Source organism: Larus michahellis, unplaced genomic scaffold (assembly GCF_964199755.1).
Source record: "Larus michahellis unplaced genomic scaffold, bLarMic1.1 SCAFFOLD_456, whole genome shotgun sequence".
Lineage (NCBI taxonomy): Eukaryota > Metazoa > Chordata > Aves > Charadriiformes > Laridae > Larus > Larus michahellis.
In genome coordinates, this window is record NW_027436268.1 from 15,923 (window position 1) to 40,219 (window position 24,297).

At 70.7% G+C, this 24,297-nt stretch overlaps 1 protein-coding gene across 1 annotated transcript in view; it reads right to left on the bottom strand.

The window, feature by feature from the left end:
* CPSF1 (cleavage and polyadenylation specific factor 1) overlaps positions 1 to 23,407 on the bottom strand; it is a gene marked incomplete at its 5' end in the record, with an annotated part of 32,452 nt that extends 9,045 nt beyond the window's left edge. Inside the window, 30 exon segments of the mRNA XM_074571798.1 lie at positions 1,417 to 1,569; positions 2,971 to 3,018; positions 3,949 to 4,015; positions 4,108 to 4,284; positions 4,401 to 4,553; positions 5,838 to 5,979; positions 6,106 to 6,170; positions 6,172 to 6,191; positions 7,605 to 7,695; positions 9,075 to 9,191; positions 9,841 to 9,993; positions 10,125 to 10,268; positions 10,391 to 10,480; positions 12,989 to 13,195; positions 15,389 to 15,563; positions 15,671 to 15,807; positions 17,338 to 17,516; positions 17,654 to 17,795; positions 17,929 to 18,045; positions 18,164 to 18,253; positions 18,540 to 18,620; positions 19,052 to 19,126; positions 19,245 to 19,339; positions 19,436 to 19,487; positions 20,891 to 21,016; positions 21,127 to 21,214; positions 21,308 to 21,401; positions 22,807 to 22,917; positions 23,017 to 23,156; positions 23,261 to 23,407. Coding sequence (XP_074427899.1) covers positions 1,417 to 1,569; positions 2,971 to 3,018; positions 3,949 to 4,015; positions 4,108 to 4,284; positions 4,401 to 4,553; positions 5,838 to 5,979; positions 6,106 to 6,170; positions 6,172 to 6,191; positions 7,605 to 7,695; positions 9,075 to 9,191; positions 9,841 to 9,993; positions 10,125 to 10,268; positions 10,391 to 10,480; positions 12,989 to 13,195; positions 15,389 to 15,563; positions 15,671 to 15,807; positions 17,338 to 17,516; positions 17,654 to 17,795; positions 17,929 to 18,045; positions 18,164 to 18,253; positions 18,540 to 18,620; positions 19,052 to 19,126; positions 19,245 to 19,339; positions 19,436 to 19,487; positions 20,891 to 21,016; positions 21,127 to 21,214; positions 21,308 to 21,401; positions 22,807 to 22,917; positions 23,017 to 23,156; positions 23,261 to 23,407 — 3,476 coding nt within the window.
* Between the last annotated feature and the right edge of the window lie 890 nt (positions 23,408 to 24,297).

A 24,297-nucleotide genomic window follows, 5' to 3' on the forward strand; every position in this document is an offset into this window, starting at 1 on the left:
AGCGGTCAATAGGGCTGGGGGGCGGGGGGGGTGTCAGTGGGGCGGGGGGGGGGGTTGGTGGGGAAATGGGGGGCGGGGGGGGTCAATGGGGCTGGGGGCCTGGGGGTCAGTAGGGCTGGGGGGGGTCAATGGGGCTGGGGGGCAAGGGGGGTCGGTGGGGCTGGGGGTCGGTGGGGAAATGGGGGGCGGGGGGGGCAGCAGGGGGTTTGGGGGGTTGGGGGGCAGGGGGGGCTCAGTGGGGCTGGGGGGCAGGGGGTCAGTGGGGCAGAGGGGGGTTGGTGTGGAAATGGGGGGCGGGGGGGGTCAGTGGGGCTGGGAGGGGTCAATAGGGCTGGGGGTCAGTGGGGCAGGGGGGGGTCAATGGGGCTGGGGGGTGGGGGGGGGTCAGTGGGGCAGGGGGGGGTCGGTGGGGAAATGGGGAGCGGGGGGGGCCGTGGGGGGTTTGGGGGGTTGGGGGGCAGGGGGGGCTCAGTGGGGCTGGGGGGGGCCTGGGGGTCAGTGGGGTGGGGGGGGTCAGTGGGGAAATGGGGGGCAGGGGGGGGTTTGGGGGTCTGGGGGGGGTGTCAGAGGGTCTGGGGGGGGTGTCAGAGGGTCTGGGGGGGGGTCAGTGGGGTCGGGGGGGTGAGGGTGGGCGGGGGGGGGTCGGGGGGTCTGTGGGGGGCTCAGAGGGGTCAGAGGGTGGGGGGGGCTGTGGGGGTGGGGGGGGATCAGAGGGTGGGGGGGTGGGGGGGGTCTGTGGCGGGTCTGGGGGGGGTCTGGGGGGGTTAGAGAGACTCGGGGGGGGTCAGGGGGGACTGTGGGGGTCTGGGAGGGGGGGTCTGGGGGGTCAGAGGGTGTGGGGGTCAGGGGGGGGCTGTGGGGGGGTCTGAGGGGGTCAGAGGGACTTGGGGGGGTCAGAGGGTGGGGGGGGCCGCGGGGGGGCCGGGGGGGGTCAGAGGGTGGGGGGGCTGTTGGGGTCTCGGGGGGGTCTGTGGGGGTCAGAGGGTGGGGGGGGTCTGGGGGGGGGTCTGGGGGGGTCAGAGGGACTCGGGGGGGGTCAGAGGTTCGGGGGTGCTGTGGGGGGGGTGTGGGGGTGTGGGGGGATCAGAGGGTGGGGGGGATCTGGGGGGTTCTGTGGGGCTGTGGGGGGGCCGGGGGGGTCAGAGGGTGGGGGGGCTGTTGGGGTCTGGGGGGGGGACTGTGGGGGGTCTGGGGGGGTCAGAGGGACTCGGGGGGGTCAGGGGGGACTGTGGGGGTCTGGGGGGGGGCTGTGGGGGGTCTGGGGGGTCAGAGGGACTCGGGGGGGGGTCAGGGGGGTCTGGGGGGGGTCTGTGGGGGTCTGTGGGGGTCTGTGGTGGGTCTGGGGGGGTCTGGGGGGGTCAGAGGGACTCGGGGGGGTCTGGGGGGGGTCTGTGGGGCGGGGGGGCCGGGGCTCACCGAACCAGGTGATGTGTTTGCTGTCCCAGGCGCTGCTCCTGCGGGCGCCGTCGCCGGCCCCGCGGCAGGGGGTGCGCCAGAAGGTGCTGACGTGGGCGCCCACGTGGAAATCCGCCCGGCGCAGCAGCCGCAGCCCCCCGAAGCTCTCCTTGGCTGCGGCGACACGGCACGCCACGGCGTCACACGGCACCGCACCGCACGGCGTGGCACAACCCGGCACGGCACAGCACGGCGTCACACAGCACCGCACCGCACGGTGTGGCACAACACGGCACGGCACGGCACGGCACAGCGTCACACGGCACCGCACCGCACGGCGTGGCACAACACGGCACGGCACGGCACGGCGTCACACGGCACCGCACGCCACGGCACCGCACGGCGTGGCACAACACGGCACGGCACGGCACGGCGTCACACGGCACCGCACCGCCACGGCACCACACGGCGTGGCACAACACGGCACGCCACGGCACGGCGTCACACGGCACCGCACGCCACGGCACCGCACAGCATGGCACAACCCGGCACGCCACGGTGTCACATGGCACGGCGTCACAGGGCACAGCACCGCACGGCATGGCACCACACGGCACGGCACAGCGTGTCACAACACGGCACAGCACAGCACGGCATGATATGGCACGGCACAGCGTGTCACAACATGGCACGGCACAGCGTCATACGGCACGGCACAGCACGGCGTGTCACAATATGGCACGGCACAGCGTGATATGGCACGGCACGGCATGGCGTGTCACAACATGGCATGGCACAGCATGACGTGGCACAGCACAGCACCATACGGCATCACATGGCACAGCATGGCATGGCACAGCACGGTGCGGTGTGTCACAGCACGGCACATTGTGACACAGCATGGCACAATATGGCACGGCACGGCACAGCATGCTACGGCATGTCAGAGCACGGCACGGCACGGCATGACGTGGCATGGCACAACACCAAATGGCATCACATGGCACGGCACCGTATGCCGTGACATGGCACAGCACGGCACAGCATGGCACAATATGGCACATCACAGCACAGCATGGCACGGCATGGCATGACATGGCATGTTGTGGCACAGTATGGCATGGCACGGCACGGCACGGCATAACGTCATGGCACAGTACGGCCCAGCGTGGCACGGCGTGTGGCACATCACGTTACGGCACGGCATGACACGGCCCATTGTGGCCCACGATGGCACCACACGGCACCGCACCCAGCTGGCACAGCACGGCACGGCACAGCCCCGATCTGGCACGGCACGGGGCTGGTACAGCACCAAACCCGTTACGGCACGGCACCAGTATGGCCCAGCACGGCACCAGTATGGCCCAGATGGCACCAGTATGGCACCAATGGCACCGGTATGGCACGGCACGGCACCAGTACGGCCCAGCACGGCACCAGTACGGCACAGATGGCACCGCTATGGCACGGCACGGCACCAGTATGGCCCAGCACGGCACCAGTACAGCGCGGCACGGCCCCGACCCGGCAGACGGCACCGGTACGGCGCGGCGCGGCCCCAGCCCCGCTCACCTTCGGGCAGGTACATGTAGACGAGCAGGTTCCGGTCCCGGTCGGACACTGCGGGAAGAGGCAGGTTTGCCGGGAGCCCCGAGCGCCGGCACCCACGGAGCCCCCGGCGCCCGCCCGGGCACCAACCCCCCGTGCCACGGTGCCGGCGGCCCCACGGCGGCGCCAGGAACCGTGTGGCAGCGCCGGCAGCCCCGTGGCAGCGCCAGGACCCCGCGATGGCGCCAGGATCCCCACGGCGGTGCCATCGGCCCCGTGGCTGTGCCAGGACCCTGGTGGCAGTGCCATCAGCCCCACGGTGGCACCATGATGCCGGTGGCAGTGCCAGGACCCTGGTGGCAGTGCCATCAGCCCCGTGGCAGCGCCATTATCCCCACGGTGGCACCATGATGCCGGTGGCAGCACCATCAGCCCTGTGGCAGTGCCAGGGTCCCCACGGCAGTGCCATCAACCCCACGGTGGCACCATGATGCCGGTGGCAGTGCCATCAGCCCCCTGGCAGTTCCAGGACCTTGGTGGCAATGCCATCAGCCCACGGCGGCACCACGACCCCGGTGGCAGTGCCATCAGCCCCGTGGCAGTTCCAGGACCTTGGTGGCAATGCCATCAGCCCATGGTGGCACCACGACCCCGGTGCAGTGCCATCAGCCCCCTGGCAGTTCCAGGACCTTGGTGGCAATGCCATCAGCCCCATGGTGGCACCACGACCCCGGTGGCAGTGCCATCAGCCCCGTGGCAGTGCCAGGACCCTCGTGGCAGCGCCATCAGTCCTGTGGCAGTGCCATTATCCCCGTGGCAGCGCCATCAGCCCCGCGGCGGTATCACGACCCCGGCGGCAGTGCCATCAGCCCTATGGCGGTGCCCTCAGCCCCACGGCGGCACCACGACCCCGGTGGGGCGGCACCACGACCCCGGTGGGGGTGCCCTCATCCCCGTGGCGGTGCCGGGAGCCCCGCGGCGGCGGCGTCGGCAGTGCCGTACCGAGGAAGCCCAGCTGGGTGCCGTCCACCATGAAGTCCACGCTGTAGACCTCCAAGGGCTTGGCGTCCTGCGGGGAGAGGGGACGGCGGTCAGGGCGGGTGGTCAGGGCAGGTGGCCGCGGTGCCGCGGTGGCCACGGCGTCGGCGTCGGCGGCATTACCCGGCTGACGAGGGAGAGGGTCTTGCTCTCCTCCTGGTAGCGCAGCAGCGAGATGCTCTTCATGAGGTCGGCCGCCAGGATGAAGTTCTTGACGCTGATCATCTGGTGGATGTAGAGCTGGGTGTCGATGAAGGCCATGCCCGTCAGCTCGTTGTCCTTCAGGCTCCACAGGAAGATCTGCCGCCGCCGCCGGGAAGGCCACGCGGACACACACAGGGAGACACCGTCACCCCACCGTCACCCCCGCGGCATCCCCCCGGCCCCCCCCCCCGGCCTTGACGGCGTCGCGGCACCTTCTGGCCGATGGCGGAGACGAGGTAGCCGTTGCAGTGGCAGAGGGCGGTGACCGGCCCCTTCTGCTCCTTCTCGTACAGCACCTTGAACTTGTTCTTGGTGAGGGGCTGCCCGGCTCCGGCACCACCCTCGATGATGTCCATGATGAGGATCTGGGGGGCGGGAGGCGGGGGGGGGGGGGACGACGACACGCGACACACACGGGGACGACGATGACGCGCAGCAGCGCTGGGACACCCCCAAAGCCACCCCACGGCGGGGCCACGGGCAGCTGGGGAGAGCCCTCGCCCCTGCTGGGGGACCCCCGGCTGTCCCCCGAGACCCCCGGGTGTCCCCCGAGACCCCTGTCTGAGCCCCCCCCAGACCCCTGCTGTCCCCTGAGACCCTCAGGCGTCCCCTGGCACCCCGGGTGTCCCCCGAGACCCCTGGGTGTCCCCTGAGACCCTCAGGTGTCCCCCGAGACCCCTGTCTGACCCCCCCCAAGGTCCCCTGACACCACTGTCTGAATCCCCAGACCCTGGGTGTCCCCCGAGACCCTCAGGCATCTCCTGGCACCCCTGGGCATCCCCCGAGACCCCCTGGGTGTCCCCCGAGACCCTCAGGTGTCCCCTGAGACCCCTGTCTGACCCCCCCCAGACCCCTGGGTGTCCCCTGAGACCCTCAGGCGTCCCCTGGCACCCCTGGGCATCCCCCGAGACCCCCTGGGTGTCCCCCGAGACCCTCAGGTGTCCCCTGAGACCCGTGTCTGACCCCCCCCGACCCCTGGGTGTCCCCCGAGACCCTCAGGCGTCCCCTGGCACCCCTGGGCATCCCCTGAGACCCTCAGGTGTCCCCCGAGACCCCTGTCTGACCCCCCCCGACCCCTGGGTGTCCCCCGAGACCCTCAGGTGTCCCCCGAGACCCCCGTCTGTCCCCCAGGACCCCTAGGTGTCCCCCAAGGTGTCCCCTGAGACCCCTGTCTGTCCCCTTAGACCCCTGGGTGTCCCTGAGACCCCTGGGTGTCCCCCTGGGTGTACCTCAGGACCCCCGGGTGTCCCCCAAGGCGTCCCCTGAGACCCCTGGGCATCCCCTGAGACCCCTGGGCGTCCCCCGGGACCACTGGGTGTCCCCCAAGGTGTCCCCTGAGACCCCTGGGTGTCCCCCAGGACCCCTAGGTTGTCCCCTGAGACCCCTGGGTGTCCCTCAAGACCCCTGGGTGTCCCCTCAGGTGTTCCCCCCAGGACCTCTGGGTGTCCCCCAAGGTGTCCCCCGAGACCCCTGGGTGTCCCCCGAGACCCCCGGGTGTCCCCCAAGGTGTCCCCCAGGACCCTTGGGTGTCCCCCAAGGTGTCCCCCGAGACCTCCGGGTGTCCCCTGAAGCCCCCAGGTGTCCCCCGAGACCCCCGTGTGTACCCCCAGACCCCCGGGTGTCCCCCCCCCGGCCGCCCCCCGCCTCACCCTGCCGCGGCAGGTGACCTCCTCGCCCTGCATGAGGCAGGTGCCGACGGCGACGTAGCCCTTGAGCCCCGACACCGTCTCCTCGCTCTTGAGCGACACCGTCTTCATGCAGGTGACGTGCTCCCACTCCTCCAGCTCGATCCTGCCGGCGCCCAGGGGCAGCGTCGGGCCCACAGCCCCCCCCGGGGCCGACCCCGGCTCTGGGTGGGGGGGGGGAGTGTAGGGGGGGGGGGGTTGAAGGGGGGGGGGAGCCCCCCCCGGTGCTCACCGGGTGTTGGGGATGGTCTCCCAGCTCACGGGGGAGATGAGCTGGATGGAGAAGGCCTCCTGCTGGCGGGTGGATGTAGCGGTCGTCTGCGGGGGGGGGGACAGGGGTCAAGGGGGGGGGACAAGGGTCAGGGAGGGGGGACAGGGCTCGGGGGGGGGACACAAGGGTCAGGGAGGGGGGACAACAGGGGTGACAAGGGTCAGGGAGGGGGGACAGGGCTTGGGGAGGGGGGATGGGGGGGAACAAGGGTCAGGGAGGGGGACAAGGGTTGGGGAGGGGGGACAAGGGGGTGACAAGGGTCAGGGAGGGGGGACAGGGTTCGGGGAGGGGGGACAAGGGGGGAAAAGAGGGGGACAAGGGTCAGGGAGGGGGGGACAGGGTTCGGGGAGGGGGGACAAGGGGGGGAAAAGGGGGGGACAAGGGTCAGGGAGGGGCGGACAGGGCTCGGGGGGGGGGGACAGGACCTGGGAAGGGGGGACAAGGAGGGGGACAAGAGTCAGGGAGGGGGACAGGGCTCGGGGGGGGGACACAAGGGTTGGGGAGGGGGGACAACAGGGGCGACAAGGGTCAGGGAGGGGGGACAAGAGTCAGGGAGGGGGGACAGGCTCGGGGGGGGGACAGGACCTGGGAAGGGGGGACAAGGTGGGGGACAAGGGTCAGGGAGGGGGGACAAGGGTTGGGGAGGGGGGACAGGGGTCAGGGGAGGGGGGATGGGGGGGGACAAGGGTCAGGGAGGGGGGACAGGGCTCGGGGGGGACACACAAGGGTCAGGGAGGGGGAACAAGGGTCGGGGAGGGGACAGGGCTTGGGGGGGGGTCACAGGGCTTGGGGAGGGGGGACAGGGGTCAGGGAAGGGGGGACGAGGGGGGGACAAGGGTCGGGGAGGGGGGGACAGGGCCTGGGAAGGGGGGACAGGGCTTGGGGGGGGGGGTCACAGGGCTTGGTGGGGGGGGGAGAGGGGTCAGGGAGGGGGGACAGGGCTCACTGGGGGGACCAGGACTCAAGGGAGGGGGGGGACAAGGGTCAGGGAAGGGGGGACAGGGCTCGGTGCGGGGGGACACAGGGCCTGGGGGGGGGCCAGGGCTCGGGGAGGGGGGGGCACAGGGCCTGGGGGGGGGCCAGGGCTCGGGGAGGGGGGGCACAGGACTTGGGGGGCCCACAGGGCTAAAGGAGGTGGGGGCCAGGGCTTGGGGAGGGGGGCCAGGGCTCAAGGTGGGGGGGGGGGACAGGACTTGGGGGGCCCATAGGGCTAAAGGAGTGGGGGGCCAGGGCTCGGAGAGGGGGGGACACAGGGCCTGGGGGGGGGGACAGGGGTCAGGGAGGGGGGGGACAGAACTTGGGGGGCCCACAGGGCTAAAGGAGGGGGGGGGCAGGGCTCGGGGAGGGGGGGCCAGGGCTCAAGTTGGGGGGGGACAGGACTTGGGGGGCCCACAGGGCTAAAGGGGGGGGTCCAGGGCTCAAGGCAGGGGGGGACACGGGGGGGCCCCGGCTGTGCTCACCCCGCTCGATGCTCTCGAACTCCTTCTCCTCGCCCGTCATGCGGGGGATGCGGGTGCAGGGGTTGCTGCTGCTGGTGGCCACCGCGTAGACCTGCCGGTGACACCGGCGTCGGCACCGGGGCCCGGGGGGGACACGACGACGGGACACACACACCGCGGGGGAGCCCCCCCCTCCCTGCCCCCCCCCCCGGCTTCCCCCCCCGTCCCCAGGGACGGTGGCACTCGGTGGCCTCCCAGGGGGATTGCGGCACCCCGGGGAGGAAGAGCGCGGCTCACGCTGCTGCCAGGGAGCCCCGGCACGGCACAACGTGGCACAGCATGGCGTGGAATGGCATGGCCTGGCACGCTGTGGCATGACACGGCACGGCACGGACAACACGGCACGGTGTGGCATGACACGGCCTGGCACGGCACAGCATGGCGCGTCATGGCACGACACGGCATGGCACGGCATGGCATCACATGGCGTGGCACGAGGTGGCACAGTATGGCATGGCATGGCACAACATGGCACAGCACGGCACGGTGTGGCGTGACACGGCCTGGCACAGCAGAGCGTGGTGCGTCATGGCATGACACGGCACGGCACGGCACAGCGTGACATGGCAGGGCATGACGTGGCACAGCACGGCATCTCACGGCACGTCATGGTGTGGCACAACAGCACGGCACGGCACAGCGTAGCATCGCGTGGCGTGGCACAACACGGCATGGCATGGCATGGCACGGCACGGCACAGCATGACTTGGCACGGCACACCATGGTGTGGTATGGCACGGCACTACATGGCATGGCACGGCATGGCACTGTGTGGCACAGCACGGCACGACATGACAGTGTGGCACGGCACGGCATGGCACTGCAGGGTGTGGCACGGCACGGCATGACGTGGCACAGCACAGAATGGCGTGGAATGCCCTGGCATGGCACGGCACGGCACAGTGTGGCTTGGAATGGCACGGCATGGCACGGAATGCACAGCACGGCACAGCGTGGCTCAGCATGGCATGGCACGGCACGGAATGGCACGGCACAGCATGGCACAGTGTGGCTCGGAATGGCACGGCACGGAATGGCACAGCATGGCACAGCGTGGCTCAGCACAGCATGGCACAGTGTGGCTCAGCACGGCATGGCACGGCACAGAATGGCACGGCACAGAATGGCACGGCACGGCACGGTGTGGCTCAGAATGGCACGGCATGGAATGGCATGGCATGGCACGGTGTGGCTTGGAATGGCACGGCACAGGGCGGTGTGGCTCAGCATGGCACGGCACGGAATGGCACGGCACGGCACGGTGTGGCTCAGCATGGCACGGCACGGAATGGCACGGCATGGCACAGTGTGGCTCGGAATGGCACGGCACGGCACGGAATGGCACGGCACGGCACAGTGTGGCTCAGCATGGCACGGCACGGCACGGTGTGGCTCGGAATGGCACGGCACGGCGCGGCGCGGGGCGGGTACCTTGGACTCGACGTGGTAGGCGACGTAGTGCGCGGTGCAGCGCAGCGGGATCTTGCGCACGGGCCACGGGGCGTCGTAGGAGAGGTAGGCGGGCAGCACGCTGATCCGCAGCTCCCCCTGCCCCCCCCGAGCGTCAGGGGGGGCGGCGACCCCCAGCGCACCCCCCAACACCCCCCCCGGGACCCCCCAAAGCCCTCCCAGAGCCCCCGAATCCCCCCGGACTCCGCCGACCCCTCCGGACCCCCCCCGGACCCCCCCAAAGCCCTCCCAGACCCCACTCAAACCCCCCCTGAGTTGCCTCAGACCCCCCCAAACTCCCTCAGACCCCCCCAAACCTCCCCTGAATGCCCCCCAGACCCCTTCAGACCCCCCCAGACCCCCTCAGGTCCCCCCCCAGACCCCTTCAGATCCCCCCCAGACCCCCTCAGACCCCCCAAACCTCTCCTGAACGCCCCCCAGACCCCTTCAGACCCCCCCCAGACCCCTTCAGACCCCCCAAACCTCTCCTGAACGTCCCCCAGACCCCCTCAGGTCCCCCCAGACCCCTTTGGACCCCCCCAGACCTCTCCTGAACGCCCCCCAGACCCCTTCAGACCCCTCCAGCCCCCCTCAGGTCCCCCCCCAGACCCCCTAAACCCCTTCAGACCCCCCCAGACCTCCCCTGAACGCCCCCCAGACCCCTTCAGACCCCCCCAGACCCCCTCAGGTCCCCCCCCCCCGACCCCTTCAGACCCCTCCAGACCCCCCCAGACCCCCCCGGCCCCACCTGGCGGTTGAAGTAGAGGAAGCCCTTGGGGCAGTTGACGTTGTGGAAGGGGGCGAAGGACTCGACGGAGCCGTCGATGGTCATGGGGTGCAGGCGCAGGGCCCCCCGCGCCGTCACCAGCAGCCAGTGGGGGGACGGGCCGCAGATAAAGACCTGGGGGGGGGGACACAGAGAGGTGGGGGGGACACACACACACACCCCCCCGGTCACCCTCGGTGAAGGTGGTGGTGGTGGTCGGGGGGGGGGGGGTGTCCTGGGGGGGTCCCCGGGGCGGCGGCGCTCACCCCCGAGTAGCCGTAAATGTCCTCGAAGTAGCGGAAACGGGCGACGCGGCCGCGGGGCCCCCCCGGCTCCTCCCCCCCCGCGCTCTCCGGCTTCTTCTTGGACTGTTTCAGCTTCTTCTCCCGAAAATTGATGTTGTGGGGGACCTGGAGGGGCGGGGGGTTGGAATTCGGGCCGGGGCCGGGGCTGGGAGGGAAGGGGGGGGGCCGTGCCGGCACAGGCCGCGGCAGAGACCCCCCCCCCCCGACCCCGGACCCCCCCGTCTCACCTTCTTGAACCGCACTTTGAGGTTGCTCTGCCCCAGCTGGGAGTCGTGTCCGAAGGCCTCGTAGATGAGCAGCTCCTGCTCCACGTGCACCTGCCCCACGGCGGGAGGCTCAGAGCCCCCCCCCGCCGGCTCCTCCGACCCCATCCCGGCATTCCCGGCATCCCCCCCGTACCCCCCCACACCCCCGGCATCCCCCCCCGGCATCTCCCAACAGCTCCGGGCACCTCCCGGCATCCCTCCGGCATTCCCCCACATCCCCCCCCCCGGCGTCCCTCCGGCATTCCCAGCACCTCCTGGCATTCCCCGGCATCCCTCCGGCATTCCCCCACATCCCCCCCCCGGCGTCCCTCCGGCATTCCCGGCACCTCCTGGCATTCCCCGGCATCCCTCCGGCATTCCCTGGTACCCTTGGCACTCCCTGGCATCCCTCCGGCCTCTCCCACATCCCCCCCGGCATCCCTCCGGCATTCCCGGCACCTCCTGGCATTCCCCGGCATCCCCACGGCATTCCCGGCACCTCCTGGCATTCCCCGGCATCCCTCCGGCATTCCCTGGTACCCTTGGCACCCCCCGGCATCCCTCCGGCCTCCCCCACATCCCCCCCAGCGTCCCTCCGGCATTCCCTGGCACCTCCTGGCATTCCCCGGCATCCCTCCGGCATTCCCCGGTACCCTCAGCACCCCCCGGCATGGCATCATCCCCCCCAGCATCCTCCGGCATCTCCCAAAAGCTCCAGGCACCTCCGGCGTTCCCTGGCATCCCTCCGGCATCCCCCGCATCACACAGCATCCCTCCAGCATTCCCTGGCATCCCCCCGGCATCTCTCCGGCATTCCCTGGCATCCCTCTGGCATTCCCCGCATCCCGCAGCATGCCCCCGGCATTCCCAGCATCCCTGCGGCATCCCCACGGCATCCCCTGGCATCCCCCAGCATCCCTCCGACATTCCCTGGCATCCCTCTGGCATCTCCCGGCATCCCCGCGGCATCCCTCCGGCATTCCCTGGCATCCCCCCGGCATCTCTCCGGCATTCCCTGGCATCCCTCTGGCATCCCCCGGCATCCCTCTGGCATTCCCTGGCATCCCCCCGGCATCTCTCCGGCATTCCCTGGCATCCCTCTGGCATCCCCCGGCATCTCTCCGGCATTCCCTGGCATCCCTCTGGCATCCCCCGCATCCCGCGGCATCCCTCTGGCATTCCCTGGCATCCCTCCGGTATCCCCTGCATCCCGCAGCATCCCTCCGGCATTCCCTGGCATCCCTCCCGCATCCCCCACATCCCGCGGCATCCCCCCGGCATTCCCTGGCATCCCTCCGGCATCTCCCAGCATCCCCACGGCATCCCTCCGGCATTCCCTGGCATCCCTCTGGCATCCCCCACATCCCGCGGCATCCCTCCGGCATTCCCTGGCATCCCCCCGGCATTCCCTGGCATCCCTCCGGCATCCCTCCGGCATTCCCTGGCATCCCCCCGGCATTCCCTGGCATCCCTCCGGCATCTCCCAGCATCCCCACGGCATCCCTCCGGCATTCCCTGGCATCCCTCCGGCATCCCCCACATCCCGCGGCATCCCCCTGGTATTCCCTGGCATCCCCCCGGCATCCCCCGCATCCCGCGGCATCCCTCCGGCATCCCTCCGGCATCCCCCACATCCCGCGGCATCCCCCTGGCATTCCCTGGCATCCCTCCGGCATCCCCCGCATCCCGCGGCATCTCCCTGGCATCCCCCCGGCATTCCCTGGCATCCTCGGAACCTCCCCCACCTCCTGGCTCCCTTCCGGCATCGCCCACGTCCCCCGGCATCCCTCGGGATTCCCCGCCGTCCCTCGGGATCCCCCGCATCCCGCTGGCACCTCCCCCGGTGTCCCCAACACCCCCCAGATCCGCCCCCCCCCCGGCATTCCCCAGATCTCCCAACGCCCCCCCGGCATCCCCCCGGTTCCCCGGCATCTCCCAGTGCCCCCCAGCATCCTCCAGTGCCCCCCACATCCCTCTGGCACCCCCCGGATCCCCCCACATCCCCTGGCACCCCACAGATCCCCCCCCCATCCCCTGCCACCCCACAGATCCCCCCCCATCCCCCGGGTCCCCCAAACCCCGTGGCACCCCCCAGATCCCCCCCATCCCCCCCATCCCCTGGCACCCCTCTGGCACCCCACAGATTCCCCCCACATCCCCCAGGCACCCCCCAGCATCCCCCCCATCCCCTGGCACCCCTCTGGCACCCCACAGATTCCCCCCACATCCCCCAGGCACCCCCCACATCCCCCCCACATCCCCCAGCCCCCCTCTGGCACCCCCCAGGCACCCCCTGGCACCCCCCTACATCCCCCCCACATCCCCAAGGCACCCCCCACAGATCCCCCCCACATCCCCCAGCCCCCCTCTGGCATCCCCCAGCACCCCCCAGGCACCCCCTGCCGCCCCCCACATCCCCCAGCACCCCCACATCTCCCCCACATCCCCCAGCACCCCCCAGGCACCCCCCACATCCTCCAGCCCCCCTCTGACACCCCCCAGCACCCCCCAGATCCCCCAGCACCCCCCAGGCACCCCCTGGCACCCCCCGGATCCCCCCCACATCCCCCGGCCCCTCACCAGCAGGTAGGGGCGGCTCTGGCGGTTGCCCAGGGCCACCAGCAGCACCTCCTTGACCAGCGGCAGCTCGCCCTGCCGCGTCACCTCCTCCTTCTTGCTGTCCCCCGCGGCCGCCGGCTGCCCGAAGGAGCTGTCGACCAGCACGCGCTGCCCCATGGGGAAGTTCTTCACCAGGAACACCAGGCGCCACTCCGGCAGCTGGTAAATCTGGGGGGGCCGGCAGGCCGTCGGGAGGGGGACGGCAGGGGACGGGCAGGGGACGGGACAGGGACAAGCAGGGGACAGGCAGGGGATGGGATGGGGACGGGACAGGGACAGGACGGGGACGGGACGGGGACAGGCAGGGGACGGGACGGGACGGGGACAGGCAGGGGACGGGATGGGACGGGGACAGGCAGGGGACGGGATGGGGACAGGACGGGGATGGGATGGGGACGGGACGGGGACGGGATGGGGACGGGACGGGGACAGGGACAGGCAGGGGACAGGCAGGGGACGGGACGGGGACAGGCAGGGGACGGGCAGGGGACGGGATGGGGATGGGACGGAGACAGGCAGGGGAGAGGCAGGGGACAGGCAGGGGATGGGACGGGGACGGGACGGGGACGGGACGGGGACAGGCAGGTGAACAAGCAGGGGACAATGGACAGGGGACGGGGGACGGGCAGGGGACAATGGACGGGCAGGGGGACAGAGGACAGGCAGGGGATGGGCAGGGGGAGAGGGGACAGGCAGGGGACAAGGGACAGCGGATGGGCAGGGGACGGGCAGGGGACAATGGATGGGCAGGGAGACGGGCAGGAGACGGGACAGGCAGAGGGAAGGGACAAGGGATGGGACAGGGGGACGGGACAGGGAACAGGCAGGGGACAGGACAGGGGACAGGACAGGGGGACAGGGGACAGGCAGCGAACAGGCAGGGGGACAAGGGATGGGCAGGGGGGACAGGCAGGGGATGGGCAAGAGGAGGGGACAGGGGACAGGCAGGGGGGACAGGGGACGGGCACGGGGATGGACAGAGGGTACAGGCAGGGGATGGGCATGGGGACAGGCAGGGGACGGGCAGGGGACAGGGGATGGGCACAGGGACAAGGGACGGGCAGGAGACAGGCAGGGGGACAGAACAGGGGATGGACAGAGGGTACAGGCAGGGGATGGGCAGGGGACAGGGGACAGGCAGCGGACAGGCAGGGGGACGGGACAGGGGACAGACAGAGGGTCCAGGCAGGGGACGGGCAGGGGGGTGCACAGGGGACAATGGACAGGCAGGGAGATGGGCAGGGGGACAAGGGACGGGCAGGGGGACAGGCAGGGGACAGGCAGGGGACAGGGGATGGGCATGGGGACAGGCAGGGGACGGGCAGGGGGGCGGGCAGGGGACAATGGACAGGCAGGGAGATGGGCAGGGGATGGGCAAGAGGAGGGGACAGGGGACAGGCAGGGGGGACAGGGGATGGGCAGGGGGACAGGGGACGGGCAGGGGGACAGGCAGGGGAGAGGCAGGGGACAGGGGATGGGCAGGGGACAGGCAGGGGGACAGGCAGGGGATGGGCATGGGGACAGGCAGGGGACAGGGGACGGGCAGGGGACAATGGACAGGCAGGGAGATGGGCAGGGGGACAAGGGATGGGCAGGGGGACAGGCAGGGGACAGGCAGGGGGACGGGCAGGGGACAGGGGATGGACAGGGGACGGGCAGGGGACAGGCAGGGGACAGGCAGGGGGACGGGCAGGGGATGGGCATGGGGACAGGGGACGGGCAGGGGGCAGGGGACAGGCAGGGAGAGGGGCAGGAGGACAAGGGACGGGCAGGGGGACAGGCAGGGGACAGGCAGGGGACAGGGGACGGGCAGGGGGACAGGCAGGGGACAGGGGATGGGCAGGGGACAGGCAGGGGATGGGCATGGGGACAGGCAGGGGACAGGGGACGGGCAGGGGACAATGGACAGGCAGGGAGATGGGCAGGGGGACAAGGGATGGGCAGGGGACGGGCAGGGAACAGGCAGGGGACAGGGGATGGGCAGGGGACAGGCAGGGAGATGGGCAGGAGGACAAGGGATGGGCAGGGGACAGGCAGGGGACAGGGGACGGGCAGGGACGGGCAGGGGACAGGCAGGGGATGGGCATGGGGACAGGCAGGGGACAGGGGATGGGCAGGGGACAGGCAGGGGACAGGCAGGGGATGGGCATGGGGACAGGCAGGGGACAGGGGATGGGCAGGGGACAATGGACAGGCAGGGAGATGGGCAGGGGGACAAGGGATGGGCAGGGGACAGGCAGGGGACAGGGGACAGGGGACGGGCAGGGACGGGCAGGGGACGCCGCCACACGCCGCCTGCGTTGGCAGCGCGGCGCCGGGGGGGTCCGTCAGGGTGTCCCGTCCCGTCCCCCCCGGTCTCACCTCCATGGCGCCGTTCTCCCGCACCAGCACGCACCAGTGGGTGGGCTCTGGCCTGTACTGGGGGGGGTCGCGCTCGGCGGCGGGGAGGCTGCTGCGGCGCGGCTCCTCCTTGGCCGGGCTGAAGAGAGCCCCCGAGTCCCCGTAGAGCATCTCCTCCTCGTCGTCCACCGTGTCACTGCGACACCCCCGGCCGTCACCCACCCCGGCCCCTCGCGGGGATGGGGGGGGGGGACGCGCAGGGGGAAGGGCGGGGGGGGGGGACACACACAGCGGGGGTCCCACCTGATGTCCTGGATGAGGGTCTCGGCCTCGGCGTGGGCGCGCAGGGCCGGCTCGTCCCGGGCGCTGGCCACCCGGCTCTCGGTGGTGAACATCCCGCTGACGTCCCGGTACAGGCACAGCGCGATCACCTTGGGCTGCTGGGGACACGGCGGGGACACCGGGATCGGGGGGGGGGACACGGAGGTGGCGGGGGGGGGGACACCGAGATGGTGGGGGGGACACAGAGGTGGCGGGGGGGGGGACACCGAGATGGTGGGGGGGACACGGAGGTGGCGGGGGGGGGGACACCGAGGTGGCAGAGAGCTCGCAGGGGGACACAGAGATGTCAGGGGGGACACCAAGCGGCTGGGGGGGGACACTGAGGTGGGGGGGGGGGACACTGAGATGGCGGGGGGGGGGGGACACTGAGGTGGCAGAGAGCTCGCAGGGGGACACAGAGATGTCAGGGGGGACACCAAGCTGCTGGGGGGGACACTGAGGTGGCGGGGGGGGACACCGAGGTGGCAGTGGGGGACACTGAGGTGGCAGAGAGCTCGCAGGGGGACACACAGAGATGTCGGGGGGGACACTAAAGCGCTGGGGGGGACTGGCGGGGGGGGACACTGAGGTGGCGGGGGGGGGACACTGAGGTGGCAGAGAGCTCGCAGGGGGACACAGAGATGTCAGGGGGGACACCAAGCTGCTGGGGGGGACACTGAGGTGGGGGGGGGGGGGACACCGAGGTGGCAGAGAGCTCGCAGGGGGACACAGAGATGTCAGGGGGACACCGAGCTGCTGGGGGGGGACACTGAGCAGCAGGGGGGGGACACACTGAACTCCTGGGAGGGACACTGAGCTGGCAGGGGGGACATCGAGCAGCGGGGGGGGGGACACCGAGGTGGTGATGGGGGACACCGAGCCACCGGGGGGACACCGAGGTGGTGGGGGGGGGGGGGACACCGAGCTGCTGGGGGGGACACTGAACTCCTGGGGGGACACTGAGCAGCAGGGGGGGGACACCGAGGTGGCGGGGGGGACACACTGAACTCCTGGGGGGGACACCGAGGTGGCGGGGGGGACGCTGAGGTGGTGGGGGGGACACTGAGGTGGCGGGGGGGGACACTGAGCAGCAGGGGGGGGACACACTGAACTCCTGGGGGGGACACTGAGCTGGTGGGGGGGACATCGAGCAGTGGCGGGGGGGACGCTGAGGTGGTGATGGGGGACACCGAGCAGCGGGGGGGGGGACACCGAGCAGCGGGGGGGTGGACACCGAGGTGGTGGGGGGGACACTGAACAGCAGGGGGGGGACACCGAGGTGGTGGGGGGGGACACTGTGAGTTGAAAGGGGGGACACCGAGCTGCTGGGGGGGACACTGAGGTGGCGGGGGGGGGACACCGAGCTGCTGGGGGGGACACTGAGGTGGCAGGGGGGGACACTGAGCTGCTGGGGGGGGACACTGAGCAGCAGGGGGGGGACGCACTGAACTCCTGGGGGGGACACTGAGCTGGCGGGGGGGACATCGAGCAGTGGGGGGGGGGACACCGAGGTGGTGGTGGGGGACACCGAGCAGTGGGGGGACACCGAGGTGGTGGGGGGGGGTGGGGGGTGGGGGACAGCGAGCGGGTGGCACCGCCATGCTGGCGGGGGGGGCAGTGGGGGGGGGGGGGGCTGCAGCGTCACTCACGGGGTGCAGGGGGGGTTTCTGGAGGGTGAGGCGGTGGGTGCGGCCCCCGTAGGTGTCGCTTTTGAGGACGAAGGTGGTGACCTGGCCCTCGGCGCTGAGGATGACGACGAAGGGGTCGGCGACGGCGCAGTGGACGATGGGGGAGCCCAGGTCCACCGGGATGAAGTGCAGCTGGTTGACTGCGGCCGGGGCGGGGGGGGGTAAAGGAGGGGGGGGGGGGCAAAGCGGGGTGAGGAGGGTCCCGCAGCACCCACGGGCTGCCCTCGCCGCCACCCCCCCCCCCCCCTCCCCCCGAATCCTCGCCGCCGGCGCCCACCTCCCTCCAGCAGGCGGATGCCCAGCGGCGACACCTGGACGATGTAGCGGTTGTCGCCGATGTTGCCGGCGAAGACGGTGGGTCCCTGCGTGGCGAAGCCGCTGGTGTCCAGCTCCATGATCTCCTGCCCCGTCTGCAGGATCTGAGCGAGAGACACAGGGGGGGGGACACACACGACACGCGCGTGGGGACGCGGCACCCCCGCAGATGCCGCCCGGCCGCCGCCACGAGCCCCGCGGCTCCTGCCCCCCCACACCCGCCCCCCGGCCCCGCACCATGGTGGAGTCCTCGCGGCTGAGGATGAGGAAGCCGTGCCTCTTCCCTTCTTCCTCGGGGGGGTCGGGGGGGGACGCTTCCTTCTCGGCGGCCTCCCCCGCCGCGGCTTCGTCCGGCTGGAAGGAGAAGGCGGCCGGTGAGCGTCACCGCGCCGGGGGGGGGGGACGAGGCGGGGACGGCGAGGTCCCTCGGCGGGGTCAGGGGGGGACGACGATGACGATGGCGGCCGCCCACCTCCTCCTTCTTCTGGGGCGCGACGACGGTCCACATGTCGTAGCAGCCCGGCAGCTCGAAGGTGGTCACCACCTGGGGCCGGATGCTTTTCTGCAGGGACAGGGGGCGGGGGGGGGGCGGTCGAGGGGCGCCGTGGGGCAGCCCCACAGCCGCCATGGGGGCGGGGCGGGGGGCGGGAGCTGTGGCTCGGGGGGTACAGGCTGCGCCCAGCGCTCGGGGGACAGCCCTGGTTGGCCCAGCGCTCGCTCTGGCACCGGTACCTGACCTGCCGCCCACGGCACCCACCGCGGCAGGCCTTAGCGCAGTGCGGGGACACGGGGGGGGGGGGACACGGGGGGGGACACGGGGAGGGGGGGGACACGGGGGTGCTCCTGACCTGCAGGACGGAGAGGGCCCCGTTCTTGCCGTAGCCGGAGCAGAGCACGATCTCCAGGTCCGGCTCCGGGCTGCTCTGGAACTGGGAGAGGGAGAAACGGCCGCTGCCACCAACCCCTGCCCGCGCCGGGGCTGCAGGCAGGGACAGGGACAGGCAGGGACAGGGACAGGGGCTGCAGGCAGGGACAGGCAGGGGACGGGCAGAAGCAGGCAAGGGACGGGCAGGGGACGGGAGCTGCAGGCAGGAGCAGGCAGGGGATGGGCAGGGGACGGGAGCTGCAGGCAGGAGCAGGCAGGGGACAGGCAGGGGACAGGCAGGGGACGGGAGCTGCAGGCAGGAGCGGGCAGGGGACGGGCAGGGGACAGGCAGAAGTGGGCAGGGATGGGCAGGGGACCGGAGCTGCAGGCAGAGGCAGGTAGAGGCAGGCAGGGACAGGCAGGGGACAGGAGCTGCAGGCAGGAGCAGGCAGGAGCAGGCAGGGGCCGGGAGCCGCTAGTCCCCGCAGGACCCACCTCCTCCGAGAGGAAGGCCGGCTCCCCCATGGCGGCGTTGGCGCAGGGGCCGATGTTGAGGATGCTGTCGCAGACCTGCGGGGGAGGGACGAGGCCACGGGGAGGGGGGTGACGCCGCCGGGAGGGGACGGGGGGGGGGGGGCGCGGGTGTCTCCGTCCCCCCCCCAGGCCCCGTCCCCGTCCCCGGGGCTACCTCGAAGGAGTAGGTGGCGAGCTGGGTGCCCGACTGCGCCTCGCTGCCGTACACCTCGATCTCGTCCACCTCGTCCTGCGGCGCCGACTTCCCCCCTGGACGGAGGGACAGGGACAGCGCGTCACCCCCCCATGTCGCCGTGTCACCCCTCCCGTCGCCGCGTCACCCCCCCATGTCACCGCGTCACCCACCTGCCCAGGTCCCCGAGGACTCCGACCGCTTCTTCTTCACCGGGGGCTCCTCCTGCGGGGGACGAGGGAGCTGGGAGCCCCCCCCCCGGCCCCAAACCACCCCCCACCCACCCCCCCCCAAGGGCCCCTCGCCAGAGCCGGGACTGGGGATGCGGCAACGGGGTTTGGGAACCCAATGGGGGGGATTCGGGGACCTGGGCACCTGAGAAGGGGGTCTGGGGGGGCACCCGGAATGGGGAGTTGGGGACCGGGGGAGGAGGTTTGGGGACCCGGGATGGGGGGCTGGGGACTGGGAAGGGGGGCTGGAGACCGGGGATGGGGGTCTGGGGATGTGGGATGTGGATTTGGGATCCGGGACAGGGGGCTGGGGACCCGGGAGGGGGTGGGATTGGCCACAGAAAGGGGGTTTGGGGACCCGGGATGGGGGTCTGGGGACTGGGAAGGGGGTCTGGGGACCCGGGATGGGGGTCTGGGGACTGGGAAGTGGGGCTGGGGACCCGGGATGGGGGTCTGAGGGCTGGGAAGGGGGTCTGGGGATGTGGGACGTGGATTTGGGATCCAGGACAGGGGGCTGGGGACCCGGGATGGGGGTCTGGGGACCCGGGATGGGGGTCTGGGATGTGGATTTGGGATCCGGGACAGGGGCCTGGGGACCCGGGAGGGGGTGGGGTTGGCCACAGAAAGGGGGTTCAGGGACCCAGGATGGGGGTCTGGGGACCCGGGATGGGGGTCTGGGGATGTGGGACGTGGATTTGGGATCCGGGACAGGGGGCTGGGGACCCGGGAGGGGGTGGGATTGGCCACAGAAAGGGGGTTCGGGGGCCCAGGATGGGGGTCTGGGGACCCGGGATGGGGGGCTGGGGACCTGGGAGTGGGGGGGTTGGCCACAGAAAGGGGGTTTGGGCCCCTGGGATGGGGGGCTGGGGACCTGGGATGGGGGTCTGGGGGCTGGGAGGGGGGTCTGGGGGTCTGGGATGCGGGTTTGGAACCCAGGGCAGGGGGCTGGGGACCTGGGAGGGGGGTTTGGGGGCCCGGGATAGGGATTTGGGGACCTGGGATGGGGATCTGGGATGCAGGTTTGGGATCCAGGACAGGGGGCTGGGGACCTGGGAGGGGCGTCTGGGGGCCTGGGATAGGGATTTGGGGACCTGGGATGAGGATCTGGGGGCTGGGAAGGGGGTTTGGGAACGTGGGATGCAGGTTTGGGATCCAGAACAGGGGGCTGGGGACCCGGGAGGGGGGTTTCGGCCACAGAAAGGGGGTCTGGGGCCCTGGGATGGGGATTTGGGGACCCGGGATGGGGATTTGGGGACCCAGAACCGGGGTCTGGGGAGCCGGGAGGGGGGTTTTGGCCAAAGGAAGGGGGCGCGGGGCGCCGGGCCGGGGGGAGCTGGCGGTCGGGGGTCTGGGCTGTGGGGCGCCGGGAAGGGTTGCGGGGTCCCCCGCGGCCCCCACCTGCCGGTCGGGCGCCTCCTTGCCCCCGTTGGCGGGCGGCTCCTGCAGCTTCTCCGTGTACTTGAGCAGCAGCGAGTTCCCCAGGCGCGACCCCAGGAACAGGTACCCCGGCTCCATCGTCACCATCTGCCGGGGCGGGGGGACACCGCGGGGTGACGGAGGGACCCCTCGGGGGGACGGGGGGGGATCCCCACCGGTGCGTGTGTGTGTCCCCCCCCCGCCCCGCCGGGGCTTACGCAGGTGGTGAGGACGCTGGCGGCCGCCTTGTCGAAGTGGAAGGAGCGGACGCTCCTCATCCCGTCCGTTATCAGCGTCAGGACGTAGCTGGGGGACAGAGGGGACGCGGTGGGGACGGTGGCACCCTCGACGGCGGGGACGCCCGCCCCACGGCCGCCCCACGGCCGCCCCACGGCTTACATCTCCCCTCCTTTCAGCGAGATGACCATCTTGTCGTAGGAGATGAAGGTGGCCTGGGCGCAGTCCAGCGTCATCTTCACCCCTTCCTGCACGCCTGGGGGGGGACAGGGCGGCTGAGAGCCCCCAGCGCCCCAACGGGGGGAGCACAAAGACGAGGAGGAGGAGGACGAAGAAGAAGAGGAGGGGGATGAAGACGAGGAGGAGGAGAACAAAGAAAAGGAGGGCAACGAAGACGACGAGGAGCACAAAGACAAGGAGGAGGAGGACGACGAAGACGAGGATGAGCATGAGGAGGACGACGAAGACGAGGAAGAGGAGGATAGACGAAGACGAGGAGGAGAAAGAAGACATGGAGGAGGAGGAAGAAGGCGAGGAGGAAAAAGAGGAGGAGGATGAAGAAGGGGAGAATGACAAGAAGGACAAAGAAGAGAACGAAGAAGAGGACGAGGAGGACGAAGATGAGGAGGAGGATGAAGAGAATGAAGATGAGGAGGAGGATGAAAATGAGGAGGATGAAGACAAGGAAGAGGAAGATGAAGAGGATGACAAAGATGAAGACAAGGAGAATGATGAAGACAATGAGGATGAAGACAGAGAAGGGCAGGACAAAGAAGGGGAGGGTGGAGAAGAGGAGGAGGAGGACAAAGATGAAGAGGAGGAGGACGAAGAGAATAAAGATGAAGAGGATGAAGACAAGGAGGAGGAAAAAGACGAAGACAAGGAGGAGGACGAAGATGATGAGGATGAAGACAGAGAAGGGAGGACAAAAAAGGGGACGAGGAAGACAACAAAGGGGAGGATGGAGAAGAGGGAGGAGGAGGATGAAGAAGAAAAGGATGAAGAAGGACAAAGAAGATGGCGCAGAAGAGGAAGAGGATGAAGAAGACGAGGAGGAGGATGAAGAAGACGAGGATGGAGAACAGGAGGAGGAAGAGGAGGATGAAAAAGAAGAAGAGGAGAAAGAACAAAAAGAAGAGGTGGATGAAGAGCAGTAAGAAGAGGAGGAGGAAGATGACGAAGAAGAGGACAAGGAGGAGGAGAACGGAGAAGAGAATGATGACGACGAAGAAGAGGAGAATGGGAAAGGAGAAGAGGAGGAGGAGGATGAAGAGGACGACAACAAGGAGGAGAATGACAACGAGGAGGACGACGAGGAGAATGAAGAGGACGACGACGAGGAGGATGAAGAGGACAACGACGAGGAGGATGAAGAGGACGACGACGAAGAGGATGAAGACGACGACGAAGAGGAGGATGAAGAGGACGACGAAGAGGAGGATGAAAAGGACGACGAAGAGGAGGATGAAAAGGACGACGAAGAGGAGGATGAAAAGGACGACGAAGAGGAGGATGAAAAGGACGACGAAGAGGAGGATGAAAAGGACGACAACGAGGAGGAGGAGAACAACAAGGAGAACGACGACGAGGAGGATGAAGAGGAGGACGACAACGAGGAGGAGGAGGAGGAGAATGAGGAAGATGACGAGGGCGGCCCTTACGCAGCGGGAAGACGGTGGTGCCGTTGGTGAGGCTGTTGAGGGCCACGCCGTAGGGCGGCACGCTCTGGTTGAGGTACAGCAGCGAGTTGACGGCGAAGATCACCACCCCTCCTGCCACCGGAGAGAGAGGGAGGCACCGCCCGCCGTCACCACCCCGGCGCCGCGCCGCGCCGCCCCGCTGCCACCGCCCCCCCCCCCGGCGTCACCCACCGATGGGCTTGGGGACGGCCAGCGCCTGGGTGCAGTCGAAGGGCAGGTTGCTGAGGGACCAGATGACGGGGTGGACCTTCTGCATGATGTTGAGGGAGATGGCCACGATGCTGCAGGTGTCCTGGCGCACCGCCACCCGCCTGCGCCGGCACAGGGGACGGCGTCACGCCCCGGGGAGGGGACGGGACGCAACGGGGTGGGGGGGGGGGGAAGTCCCCGGGGAGTTGGGGGCAGGGGGGCTCACCCCGGCCAGGTCTGGTTGGGCTCGAAGAGGATGAGGAGGGTGGGCTCGTAGTAGCCGTAGAGGAACTGCATGTCGATGATGTTGAGCAGCTTCTCGTCCAGCTCCCGCACGTCGATGATGTAACTGGGCAAGAAGCTGGACTTCTGCCTGCGGCGAGGGGGGGGCACGGCTCAGGAGACGCCCCCCCCCCCCCCCGCCTCCCCCCAGCACCCGGGGGGGGGCGCACAGTGCGGGGGTGGGGAGAGGGGGGGCACCCAGGGGGGCAGTGGGGGGTTTGGAGGGGGATGTGGGGTGATGGGGGGTAGGAGGGGGGGTGCGTGGGGGGCTGGGGGGTACCTAGGGGGGGAGTGGGGGGGTGGAGGGTCATGAGGGGGTACGTGGCGGGGCAGTGGGGGGTTTGGAGGGGGATGTGGGGTGATGGGGGGATACGGGGGGGGTGCGGGGGGGGGGGATGCATGTGGGGCTGGGGGATGGACAGGGTGGGGGGGCTCACGGGGGGGTACGTGGGGGGGCAGCGGGGGGTTTGGAGGGGGATGTGGGGTGATGGGGGGATACATGGGGGGGTGCGTGGGGGGCTGGGGAGGGGTGGGGGGTCATTGGGGGGGTACTTCGGGGGGGAGTGGGGCGTTTGGAGGGGGATGTGGGGTGATGGGGGTAGGTGGGGGGGTGCGTGGGGGGCTGGGGGGTACCTGGGGGGGGGGTGGGGGGCTTGGAAGGGGTGGGGGGTCATGGGGGGGTACGTAGGGGGGGAGTGGGGGGCTGGGGGGGATGTGGGTGGGCAGTGGGGGGCCTGGGGGAGGACGTGGGGTGATGGGGGGATACGTGGGGGGGTGCGGGGGGGGTGGTGCATGTGGGGCTGGGGGTTGCACAGGGTGGGGGGGCTCATGGGGGGGTACCGTGGGGGAGCAGCGGGGGGGCTCGGGGGGGATGGGGGGTATGTGGGGGGCTGGCGGGTGCATGGGGGAGGTACCTGGGGGGGGGGGGGGAATGGGGGGGGCTGGGGGGGGGGCTGGGGGGTGCCGGGGGGGGCGCGGGGG